Source organism: Hyperolius riggenbachi, chromosome 4 (genome assembly GCF_040937935.1).
Source record: "Hyperolius riggenbachi isolate aHypRig1 chromosome 4, aHypRig1.pri, whole genome shotgun sequence".
Classification (NCBI taxonomy): Eukaryota; Metazoa; Chordata; class Amphibia; order Anura; family Hyperoliidae; genus Hyperolius; species Hyperolius riggenbachi.
In genome coordinates, this window is record NC_090649.1 from 3,435,631 (window position 1) to 3,447,688 (window position 12,058).

General features: G+C 52.4%; 1 protein-coding gene across 1 annotated transcript in view; it reads left to right on the forward strand.

Moving 5' to 3' along the window:
* GPN1 (GPN-loop GTPase 1) overlaps nt 1-12,058 on the forward strand; it is a 127,144-nt gene that overhangs the window by 79,304 nt on the left and 35,782 nt on the right. Inside the window, exon 12 of the mRNA XM_068279816.1 lies at nt 5,343-5,433. Coding sequence (XP_068135917.1) covers nt 5,343-5,433 — 91 coding nt within the window. The remainder of the gene's footprint in view (nt 1-5,342; nt 5,434-12,058) is intronic.

The following is a 12,058-nucleotide window of genomic DNA, read 5'->3' on the forward strand; positions in this document are numbered from 1 at the left end:
CACCACTGTATATATTTTAACTGTTGCTGCTGCCAGTCTCACCACCAGACTACTTACCTTCCTCACCGGATTCTGCTCCTAAGGCCCGGTTCACATTAGCGGTGGCTATCCGGAATAGCCGTGCCGGAGCCGCACCGCATGGTGGCCGGACGAAACGGACGCACGGCATAGCAATGTAAGTCTATGCCACGGTTCACATGCGTCCGTTTCGTCCGGACCGGAGCCGGACCGGATCCGGACTCCGGTGTCCGTTCCAACATGCGCTATTTTTGGGTCCGGCTCCTCCGGCAGCCGTATCCGGGGCGGAGCCGGACTGCACCATCCGGCCAATGGAAACCAATGAGAACCGGAGAGCGCACAACACACTGGCAAAAAATCCGGATGTTCTACCCCACTTCCTATGCGGATTGTTGCGGCGATATTGGATCGGGGACACATGGGCAAGCATTTTGGAGTGGAGCAGCACGAGCTGGAGATGTTGGCAGCATGTTGGAGGTGGAGGTGAGTGCTAAACAGCAGAGGGCCTGATTCCACAGGTCCCCCTTCTGCTGACCTCCCAGACCCCAACATTTTTTTTTTTTTTTACGATACTTTTGCCAAACGGATCCGGATCGCATCCGGATCGCATCCGGATGAACACCTGATGCAACCTGACCGGATCCGGATCGGATCCGGATCAGAACCGTACGGTTCCGATCCGGATCCGGTCCGGATCCGGTCAGGCCATCCGGTCCGTTTGGCTGACAACCGCAAGTGTGAACGGGGCCTAAGTGTGGTAGCACCACAGCCTGGGTGCCACACTCATCTGTATATATTACCACTACTGTATATATTTTAACTGCTGCTGCTGCCAGTCTCACCACCAGAGAATGGGAATGTGGTTCTACCACCGACACAATTCATGCTATTCGAATGGACTCGTCTTTCGAAACGTAACTAGCGATTCAAACGAGCCGCGGTGACGAGTCGTTTCGTGACAGCTCGGACTCGTACGCGTCACTACTCGTACTCGTGTACGCGGACATTCGAGCAACCCTTTCGAAAGCCTACTACCAATTAAAGAGAGTCTGAAGCGAGAATAAATCTCGCTTCAGACCTCATAGATAGCAGGGGCATGTGTGCCCCTGCTAAACCGCCGCTATCCCGCCGTTAAAAGGGGGTCCCTTCACCCCCAAATCCCCTCGGTGCAGCGGGGGAGCGCTTCCTGGTTGGGGCAGGGCTTACCGCCGCAGCCCTGCCCCACGCGCGTCTGTCAGCGCGTATCTCCGCCTCTCCCCTGCCCCTCTCAGTCTTCCTTCACTGAAAGGGGCGGGGGAGAGGCGGCGATGCGCCGCTGATAGACGCGACTAGAGGCAGGGCTGCAGCCGTTAGCCCTGCCTCCATGAGCGACCAAGTCTGCGACCAAGTGTTGCAGGGGGGGGGGGGGGGGGGTTGGGGGTGAAGGGACCCCTGTTTAGCGGCGGTTTAGCAGGGGCACACATGCCCCTGCTAACTATGAGCTCTGAAGCGAGATTTATTCTCGCTTCAGAGTCTCTTTAAGCATAATAGGTGATGTGCATCTCTGTAATGAGAAGGGGTGTGGTCTAATGACATCAACACTCTATATCAGGTGTGCATAATTATTAGGCAACTTCCTTTCCTTTGGCAAAATGGGTCAAAAGAACGACTTGACAGGCTCAGAAAAGTCAAAAATAGTGAGATATCTTGCAAAGGGATGCAGCACTCTTAAAATTGCAAAGCTTCTGAAGCGTGATCGTCGAACAATCAAGCGTTTCATTCAAAATAGTCAACAGGGTCGCAAGAAGCGTGTGGAAAAACCAAGGCGCCAAATAACTGCCCATGAACTGAGAAAAGTCAAGCGTGCAGCTGCCAAGATGCCACTTGCCACCAGTTTGGCCATATTTCAGAGCTGCAACATTACTGGAGTGCCCAAAAGCACAAGGTGTGCAATACTCAGAGACATGGCCAAGGTAAGAAAGGCTGAAAGACGACCACCACTGAACAAGACACACAAGCTGAAACGTCAAGACTGGGCCAAGAAATATCTCAAGACTGATTTTTCTAAGGTTTTATGGACTGATGAAATGAGAGTGAGTCTTGATGGGCCAGATGGATGGGCCCGTGGCTGGATTGGTAAAGGGCACAGAGCTCCAGTCCGACTCAGACGCCAGCAAGGTGGAGGTGGAGTACTGGTTTGGGCTGGTATCATCAAAGATGAGCTTGTGGGGCCTTTTTGGGTTGAGGATGGAGTCAAGCTCAACTCCCAGTCCTACTGCCAGTTTCTGGAAGACACCTTCTTCAAGCAGTGGTACAGGAAGAAGTCTGCATCCTTCAAGAAAAACATGATTTTCATGCAGGACAATGCTCCATCACACGCGTCCAAGTACTCCGCAGCGTGGCTGGCAAGAAAGGGTATAAAAGAAGAAAAACTAATGACATGGCCTCCTTGTTCACCTGATCTGCACCCCATTGAGAACCTGTGGTCCATCATAAAATGTGAGATTTACAAGGAGGGAAAACAGTACACCTCTCTGAACAGTGTCTGGGAGGCTGTGGTTGCTGCTGCACGCAATGTTGATGGTGAACAGATCAAAACACTGACAGAATCCATGGATGGCAGGCTTTTGAGTGTCCTTGCAAAGAAAGGTGGCTATATTGGTCACTGATTTGTTTTTGTTTTGTTTTTTAATGTCAGAAATGTATATTTGTGAATGTTGAGATGTTATATTGGTTTCACTGGTAAAAATAAATAATTGAAATGGGTATATATTTGTTTTTTGTTAAGTTGCCTAATAATTATGCACAGTAATAGTCATCTGCACACACAGATATCCCCCTAAAATAGCTAAAACTAAAAAACTAAAAACTACTTTCAAACATATTCAGCTTTGGTATTAATGAGTTTTTTGGGTTCATTGAGAACATGGTTGTTGTTCAATAATAAAATGATTCCTCAAAAATACCACTTGCCTAATAATTCTGCACTCCCTGTATGGGGTATTTCTATTTGCACCCAATAGGTGGTGTTGCATAGAGTTGTTTTTCCTGGATTTCTGTGCAAAAAGTGTTTGTTCATTTTCATAACCTTTTTCCTGTAAGTTACAAACCGTGTCTGGCGAGGGTCTCGTGTACATGTTGAGTTTTTAATAAAAGCTTGAAACATAAAATCTAAACTAAATTTCAAAAGGACTCCCCAAAATCTCTGATGATTTACACTTCCGAGCTGCAGCTGCTCAGCCTGCACTAATACAAATGTAAAGCTGGCCCATACACCTAGAGATGAGGGGCAGATTCCACCAAGAGACAGATCTCTCTCTGATCCAATCTGATTAGAGACAGATCTGTCAGCTGCCCATACACAAGGAATCAGCACGCCAATGGGCGGGAATAAGCTGACTCGATTATAAGACACCCCCCCCCCCCCCCCCCCCGGTCTCCCACATGTGAGTGGTGCTAAGCTTCAGCTTCCAGTCAGGGCAGTTTGTATGCTAAATTGCACCCCACTGAGGAACATTATTTTTAATGGTGTAGAAGTGCCCCAGTATAGGTAGCTAAGTTTAGGTGTCCCCCAGGATAGGCTAGGTAGGTACAGGTGTCCCCCAGTATAGGCTAGGTAGGTGCAGGTGTCCCCCAGGATAGGCTAGGTAGGTGCAGGTTTCCCCCAGGATAGGCTAGCTAGGTACAGGTGTGCCCCAGGATAGGCTAGGTAGGTTTAGGTGCCCCCCAGGATAAGCTAGGTAGGTGCAGGTATCCCCCAGTATAGGCTAGGTAGGTTTAGGTGTCCCCCAGGATAGGCTAGGTAGGTGCAGGTGTCCCCCAGTATAAGCTAGGTAGGTGCAGGTGTCCCCCAGTATAGGCTAGATAGGTGCAGGTGTCCCCCAGTATAGGCTAGGTAGGTGCAGGCATCCCCCAGGATAGGCTAGGTAGGTGCATATGTCCCCAGTATAGGCTAGGTAGGTGCAGGTATCCCCCAGTATAGGCTAGGTAAGTGCAGGTATCCCCCAGTATAGGCTAGGTGGGTGCAGGTGTCCCCCAGTATAGGCTAGGTAGGTGCAGGTGTCCCCCAGTATAGGCTAGGTAGGTGCAGGTGTCCCCCAGGATAGGCTAGGTAGGTGCAGGTGTCCCCCAGGATAGGCTAGCTAGGTACAGGTGTGCCCCAGGATAGGCTAGGTAGGTTTAGGTGCCCCCCAGGATAAGCTAGGTAGGTGCAGGTGTCCCCCAGTATAGGCTAGCTAGGTACAGGTGTCCCCCAGTATAGGCTGGCTAGGTACAGGTGTCCCCCAGGATAGGCTAGCTAGGTGCAGGTGTCCCCCAGGATAGGCTAGCTAGGTGCAGGTGTCCCCCAGGATAGGCTAGCTAGGTGCAGGTGTCCCCCAGGATAGGCTAGCTAGGTGCAGGTGTCCCCCAGGATAGGCTAGCTAGGTACAGGTGTGCCCCAGGATAGGCTAGGTAGGTTTAGGTGCCCCCCAGGATAAGCTAGGTAGGTGCAGGTGTCCCCCAGTATAGGCTAGGTAGGTGCAGGTGTCCCCCAGTATAGGCTAGGTAGGTGCAGGTATCCCCCAGTATAGGCTAGGTAGGTGCAGGTGTCCCCCAGGATAGGCTAGGTAGGTGCAGGTTTCCCCCAGGATAGGCTAGCTAGGTACAGGTGTGCCCCAGGATAGGCTAGGTAGGTTTAGGTGCCCCCCAGGATAAGCTAGGTAGGTGCAGGTGTCCCCCAGTATAGGCTAGCTAGGTACAGGTGTCCCCCAGTATAGGCTGGCTAGGTACAGGTGTCCCCCAGGATAGGCTAGGTAGGTACAGTTGTCCCCCAGGATAGGCTAGCTAGGTGCAGGTGTCCCCCAGGATAGGCTAGCTAGGTGCAGGTGTCCCCCAGGATAGGCTAGGTAGGTACAAGTGGCCCCCAAGTACCTATGTAGCCTATCCTGGGGGGATACCTGTCCCTACCTAGCCTATCCTGGGGGGACACCTGTACGTACCTAGCCTATACTGGGAACACCTGCACCTAGCTCTACTGGGGCACATATACACAATCAAAAATGTTTTTCAGTAGGGTATAATTTTGACACTCTCGTCCTAAGTGCTTTAGCTGAAGACCTGTCAGGATGGGAGGGTTCTGTATGTTGCAATGAAGTTCTCTCTCTGCTTCTGGAGATGGGTGGAGCTGCTGACCTCGCACAGGTATTGGGTCACATGCTTGGCCCAGCGTTTTCAGTTTCTGTATGGCAGTTGTGGAGTCTGTAGGTCAGGGGTGGAGTCGTCTGGGGAGGGGGTGGAGTCTGTAAGTTGGGGTGTAGGTGTATAGTGCAATCAGGTTTCCTCTGACCGGTGTCTCTCATTCCCAGGAGGAGGAGAAGCGGAAGGAGCAGCAGGAGCAGCTGGAGAGGCTGCACAGAGATATGGGCTCTGTGGCTCTGGATCCGGCACACCCTGCAGGTAATGTCCACATGCTGGCCACACCTCCTCTCCCATTGTGCAGTGTGGTGTGATTGTACGGGAGGTGTGGTCGGGATCCCGTGTTGTGCAGTGTGTGGTGTGATTGTACGGGATGTGTGATCGGAATCTCCTGTTGTGCAGTGTGTAGTATGATTGTACGGGAGGTGTGGTCGGGATCTCCTGTTGTGCAGTGTGGTGTGATTGTACGGGATGTGTGATCGAAATCTCCTGTTGTGCAGTGTGTGGTGTGATTGTACGGGATGTGTGGTCGGGATCTCCTGTTGTGCAGTGTGTGGTGTGATTGTACGGGATGTGTGGTCGGGATCTCCTGTTGTGCAGTGTGGTGTGATTGTATGGGATGTGTGGTCGAGATCCCGTGTTGTGCAGTGTGTGGTGTGATTGTACGGGATGTGTGATCGGAATCTCCTGTTGTGCAGTGTGTGGTGTGATTGTATGGGATGTGTGGTCGGGATCTCCTGTTGTGCAGTGTGTGGTGTGATTGTATGGGATGTGTGATCGGGATCTCCTGTTGTGCAGTGTGTGGTGTGATTGTACGGGATGTGTGATCGGGATCTCCTGTTGTGCTGTGTGTGGTGTGATTGTACGGGATGTGTGATCGGGATCTCCTGTTGTGCAGTGTGTGGTGTGATTGTATGGGATGTGTGGTCGGGCTCTCCTGTTGTGCAGTGTGTGGTGTGATTGTACGGGATGTGTGGTCGGGATCTCCTGTTGTGCAGTGTGTGGTGTGATTGTACGGGAGGTGTGGTCGGGATCTCCTGTTGTGCAGTGTGTAGTGTGATTGTACGGGATGTGTGGTCGGGATCTCCTGTTGTGTGGTGTGATTGTACGGGATGTGTGGTCGGGATCTCCTGTTGTGCAGTGTGTGGTGTGATTGTATGGGATGTGTGGTCGGGATCTCCTGTTGTGCAGTGTGTGGTGTGATTGTACGGGATGTGTGGTCAGAATCTCCTGTTGTGCAGTGTGTGGTGTGATTGTACGGGATGTGTGGTCGGGATCTCCTGTTGTGCAGTGTGTGGTGTGATTGTACGGGATGTGTGGTCGGGATCTCCTGTTGTGCAGTGTGGTGTGTGATTGTACGGGATGTGTGGTCGGGATCTCCCGTTGTGCAGTGTGTGGTGTGATTGTACGGGATGTGTGGTCGGGATCTCCCGTTGTGCAGTGTGTGGTGTGATTGTACGGGATGTGTGGTCGGGATCTCCTGTTGTGCAGTGTGTGGTGTGATTGTACGGGATGTGTGGTCGGGTTCTCCTGTTGTGCAGTGTGTGGTGTGATTGTACGGGATGTGTGGTCGGGATCTCTTGTTGTGTGGTGTAATTGTACGGGATGTGTGGTCGGGATCTCCTGTTGTGCAGTGTGTGGTGTGATTGTATGGGATGTGTGGTCGGGATCTCCTGTTGTGCAGTGTGTGGTGTGATTGTACGGGATGTGTGGTCGGGCTCTCCTGTTGTGCAGTGTGTGGTGTGATTGTACGGGAGGTGTGGTCGGGATCTCCTGTTGTGCGGTGTGTGGTGTGATTGTACGGGATGTGTGGTCGGGATCTCCTGTTGTGCAGTGTGTGGTGTGATTGTACGGGAGGTGTGGTCAGGATCTTCTGTTGTGCAGTGTGTGGTGTGATTGTACGGGATGTGTGGTCGGGATCTCCTGTTGTGCAGTGTGTGGTGTGATTGTACGGGATGTGTGGTCGGGATCTCCTGTTGTGCAGTGTGTGGTGTGATTGTATGGGATGTGTGGTCGGGATCTCCTGTTGTGCAGTGTGTGGTGTGATTGTACGGTATGTGTGGTCGGGATCTCCTGTTGTGCAGTGTGTGGTGTGATTGTATGGGATGTGTGGTCGGGATCTCCTGTTGTGCAGTGTGTGGTGTGATTGTATGGGATGTGTGGTCGGGATCTCCTGTTGTGCAGTGTGTGGTGTGATTGTACGGGATGTGTGGTCGGGATCTCCTGTTGTGTAGTGTGTGGTGTGATTGTACGGGATGTGTGGTTCGGTATCTCCTGTTGTGCAGTGTGTGGTGTGATTGTACGGGATGTGTGATCGGAATCTGTTGTGCAGTGTGTGGTGTGATTGTATGGGATGTGTGGTCGGGATCTCCTGTTGTGCAGTGTGTGGTGTGATTGTACGGGATGTGTGGTCGGGATCTCCTGTTGTGCAGTGTGTGGTGTGATTGTATGGGATGTGTGGTCGGGATCTCCTGTTGTGCAGTGTGTGGTGTGATTGTACGGGATGTGTGGTTGGGTTCTCCTGTTGTGCAGTGTGTGGTGTGATTGTACGGGATGTGTGGTCGGGCTCTCCTGTTGTGCAGTGTGTGGTGTGATTGTACGGGATGTGTGGTCGGGATCTCCTGTTGTGCAGTGTGTAGTGTGATTGTACGGGATGTGTGGTCGGGATCTCCTGTTGTGCAGTGTGTGGTGTGATTGTACGGGATGTGTGGTCGGGATCTCCTGTTGTGCAGTGTGTGGTGTGATTGTACGGGATGTGTGGTCGGGATCTCCTGTTGTGTAGTGTGTGCTGTGATTGTACGGGATGTGTGATCGGGATCTCCTGTTGTGCAGTGTGTGGTGTGATTGTACGGGATGTGTGGTTGGGATCTCCTGTTGTGCAGTGTGTGGTGTGATTGTACGGGATATGTGGTCGGGATCTCCTGTTGTGCAGTGTGTGGTGTGATTGTACGGGATGTGTGGTCGGGATCTCCTGTTGTGTGGTGTGATTGTACGGGATGTGTGGTCGGGATCTCCTGTTGTGCAGTGTGTGGTGTGATTGTACGGGATGTGTGATTGGGATCTCCTGTTGTGCAGTGTGTGGTGTGATTGTACGGGATGTGTGGTCGGGCTCTCCTGCTGTGCAGTGTGTGGTGTGATTGTACGGGATGTGTGGTCGGGCTCTCCTGTTGTGCAGTGTGTGGTGTGATTGTATGGGATAGGTGGTCGGGCTCTCCTGTTGTGCAGTGTGTGGTGTGATTGTACGGGATGTGTGGTCGGGATCTCCTGTTGTGCAGTGTGTGGTGTGATTGTACGGGATGTGTGGTCGGGCTCTCCTGTTGTGCAGCGTGTGGTGTGATTGTACAGGATGTGTGGTCGGGATCTACTGTTGTGCAGTGTGTCGTGTGATTGTACGGGATGTGTGGTTGGGATCTCCTGTTGTGCAGTGTGTGGTGTGATTGTACGGGATGTGTGGTCGGGATCTCCTGTTGTGCAGTGTGTGGTGTGATTGTACAGGATGTGTGGTCGGGATCTCCTGTTGTGCAGTGTGTGGTGTGATTGTACGGGATGTGTGGTCGGGATCTCCTGTTGTGCAGTGTGTTGTGTGATTGTACGGGATGTGTGGTCGGGATCTCCTGTTGTGCAGTGTGTGGTGTGATTGGGATGTGATGTCGGGATTTCCTGTTGTGCAGTGTGTGGTGTGATTGTACAGGATGTGTGGTCGGGATCTCCTGTTGTGTGGTGTGATTGTACGGGATGTGTGGTCGGTATCTCCTGTTGTGCAGTGTGTGGTGTGATTGTACGGGATGTGTGGTCGGGATCTCCCGGTGTGTGGTGTGATTGTACGGGATGTGTGGTCGGGATCTCCTGTTGTGCAGTGTGTGGTGTGATTGTATGGGATGTGTGATCGGGATCTCCTGTTGTGCAGTGTGTGGTGTGATTGTACGGGATGTGTGGTCGGGATCTCCTGTTGTGCAGTGTGTGGTGTGATTGTACGGGATGTGTGGTCGGAATCTCCTGTTGTGTAGTGTGTGGTGTGATTGTACGGGATGTGTGGGTGGGTTCTCCTGTTGTGCAGTGTGTGGTGTGATTGTACGGGATGTGTGGTCGGGATCTCCTGTTGTGCAGTGTGTGGTGTGATTGGGATGTGTGGTCGGGATTTCCTGTTGTGCGGTGTGTGGTGTGATTGTACGGGATGTGTGGTCGAGATCTCCTGTTGTGCAGTGTGTGGTGTGATTGTACGGGATGTGTGGTCGGGATCTCCTGTTGTGCAGTGTGTGGTGTGATTGGGATGTGTGGTCGGGCTCTCCTGTTGTGCAGTGTGTGGTGTGATTGGGATGTGTGATCGGGATCTCCTGTTGTGCAGTGTGTGGTGTGATTGTACAGGATGTGTGATCGGGATCTCCTGTTGTGCAGTGTGTGGTGTGATTGTACGGGATGTGTGGTCGGGATCTCGTGTTGTGCAGTGTGTGGTGTGATTGTACGGGATGTGTGGTCGGGATCTCCTGTTGTGCAGTGTGTGGTGTGATTGGGATGTGTGATCGGGATCTCCTGTTGTGCAGTGTGTGGTGTGATTGTACAGGATGTGTGATCGGGATCTCCTGTTGTGCAGTGTGTGGTGTGATTGTACGGGATGTGTGGTCGGGATCTCGTGTTGTGCAGTGTGTGGTGTGATTGTACGGGATGTGTGGTCGGGATCTCCTGTTGTGCAGTGTGTGGTGTGATTGTACGGGATGTGTGGTCGGGATCTCCTGTTGTGCAGTGTGTGGTGTGATTGTACGGGATGTGTGGTCGGGATCTCCTGTTGTGCAGTGTGTGGTGTGATTGGGATGTGTGGTCGGGCTCTCCTGTTGTGCAGTGTGTGGTGTGATTGTACGGGATGTGTGATCAGGATCTCCTGTTGTGCAGTGTGTGGTGTGATTGTACGGGATCTCCTGTTGTGCAGTGTGTGGTGTGATTGTATGGGATGTGTGGTCGGGATCTCCTGTTGTGCAGTGTGTGGTGTGATTGTACGGGATGTGTGGTCGGTATCTCCTGTTGTGCAGTGTGTGGTGTGATTGTATGGGATGTGTGGTCGGGATCTCCTGTTGTGCAGTGTGTGGTGTGATTGTACGGGATGTGTGGTCGGGATCTCCTGTTGTGCAGTGTGTGGTGTGATTGTACGGGATGTGTGGTCGGGATCTCCTGTTGTGCAGTGTGTGGTGTGATTGTACGGGATGTGTGGTCGGGATCTCCTGTTGTGTAGTGTGTGCTGTGATTGAACGGGATGTGTGGTCGGGATCTCCTGTTGTGCAGTGTGTGTGGTGTGATTGTATGGGATAGGTGGTCGGGATCTCCTGTTGTGCAGTGTGTGGTGTGATTGTACGGGATTTGTGGTCGGGATCTCCTGTTGTGCAGTGTGTGGTGTGATTGTACGGGATGTGTGGTCGGGATCTCCTGTTGTGCAGTGTGTGGTGTGATTGTACGGGATGTGTGGTCGGGATCTCCTGTTGTGCAGTGTGTGGTGTGATTGTACGGGATGTGTGGTCGGGATCTCCTGTTGTGCAGTGTGTGGTGTGATTGTACGGGAGGTGTGGTCGGGATCTCCTGTTGTGCAGTGTGTGGTGTGATTGTATGGGATGTGTGGTCGGGATCTCCTGTTGTGCAGTGTGTGTGGTGTGATTGTATGGGATGGGTGGTCGGAATCTCCTGTTGTGCAGTGTGCGGTGTGATTGTACGGGATGTGTGGTCGGGATCTCCTGTTGTGCAGTATGTGGTGTGATTGTATGGGATGGGTGGTCGGGATCCCGTGTTGTGCAGTGTGTAGTATGATTGTACGGGATGTGTGGTCGGGATCTCCTGTTGTGCAGTGTGTGGTGTGATTGTATGGGATGTGTGGTCGGGATCGCCTGTTGTGCAGTGTGTGGTGTGATTGTACGGGATGTGTGATTGGGATCTCCTGTTGTGCAGTGTGTGGTGTGATTGTACGGGATGTGTGGTCGGGTTCTCCTGTTGTGCAGTGTGTGGTGTGATTGTACGGGATGTGTGGTCGGGATCTCCTGTTGTGCAGTGTGTGGTGTGATTGTATGGGATGTGTGGTCGGGATCTCCTGTTGTGTGGTGTGATTGTACGGGATGTGTGGTTGGGTTCTCCTGTTGTGCAGTGTGTGGTGTGATTGTATGGGATGTGTGGTCGGGATCTCCTGTTGTGCAGTGTGTAGTGTGTGGTGTGATTGTACGGGATGTGTGGTTGGGATCTCCCGGTGTGTGGTGTGATTGTACGGGATGTGTGGTCGGGATCTCCTGTTGTGCAGTGTGTGGTGTGATTTTACGGGATGTGTGGTTCGGTATCTCCTGTTGTGCAGTGTGTGGTGTGATTGTACGGGATGTGTGGTCGGGATCTCCTGTTGTGTGGTGTGATTGTACGGGATGTGTGGTCGGGATCTTCTGTTGTGCAGTGTGTGGTGTGATTGTACGGGATGTGTGGTCGGGATCTCCTGTTGTGCAGTGTGTGGTGTGATTGTACGGGATGTGTGGTCGGGATCTCCTGTTGTGCAGTGTGTGGTGTGATTGTATGGGATGTGTGGTCGGGATCTCCTGTTGTGCAGTGTGTGGTGTGATTGTACGGGATGTGTGGTCGGGATCTCCTGTTGTGCAGTGTGTGGTGTGATTGTACGGGATGTGTGGTCGGGATCTCCTGTTGTGCAGTGTGTGGTGTGATTGTATGGGATGTGTGGTCGGGATCTCCTGTTGTGCAGTGTGTGGTGTGATTGTACGGGATGTGTGGTCGGGATCTCCTGTTGTGCAGTGTGTGGTGTGATTGTATGGGATGTGTGGTCGGGATCTCCTGTTGTGCAGTGTGTGGTGTGATTGTACGGGATGTGTGATCGGGATCTCCTGTTGTGCAGTGTGTGGTGTGATTGTACGGG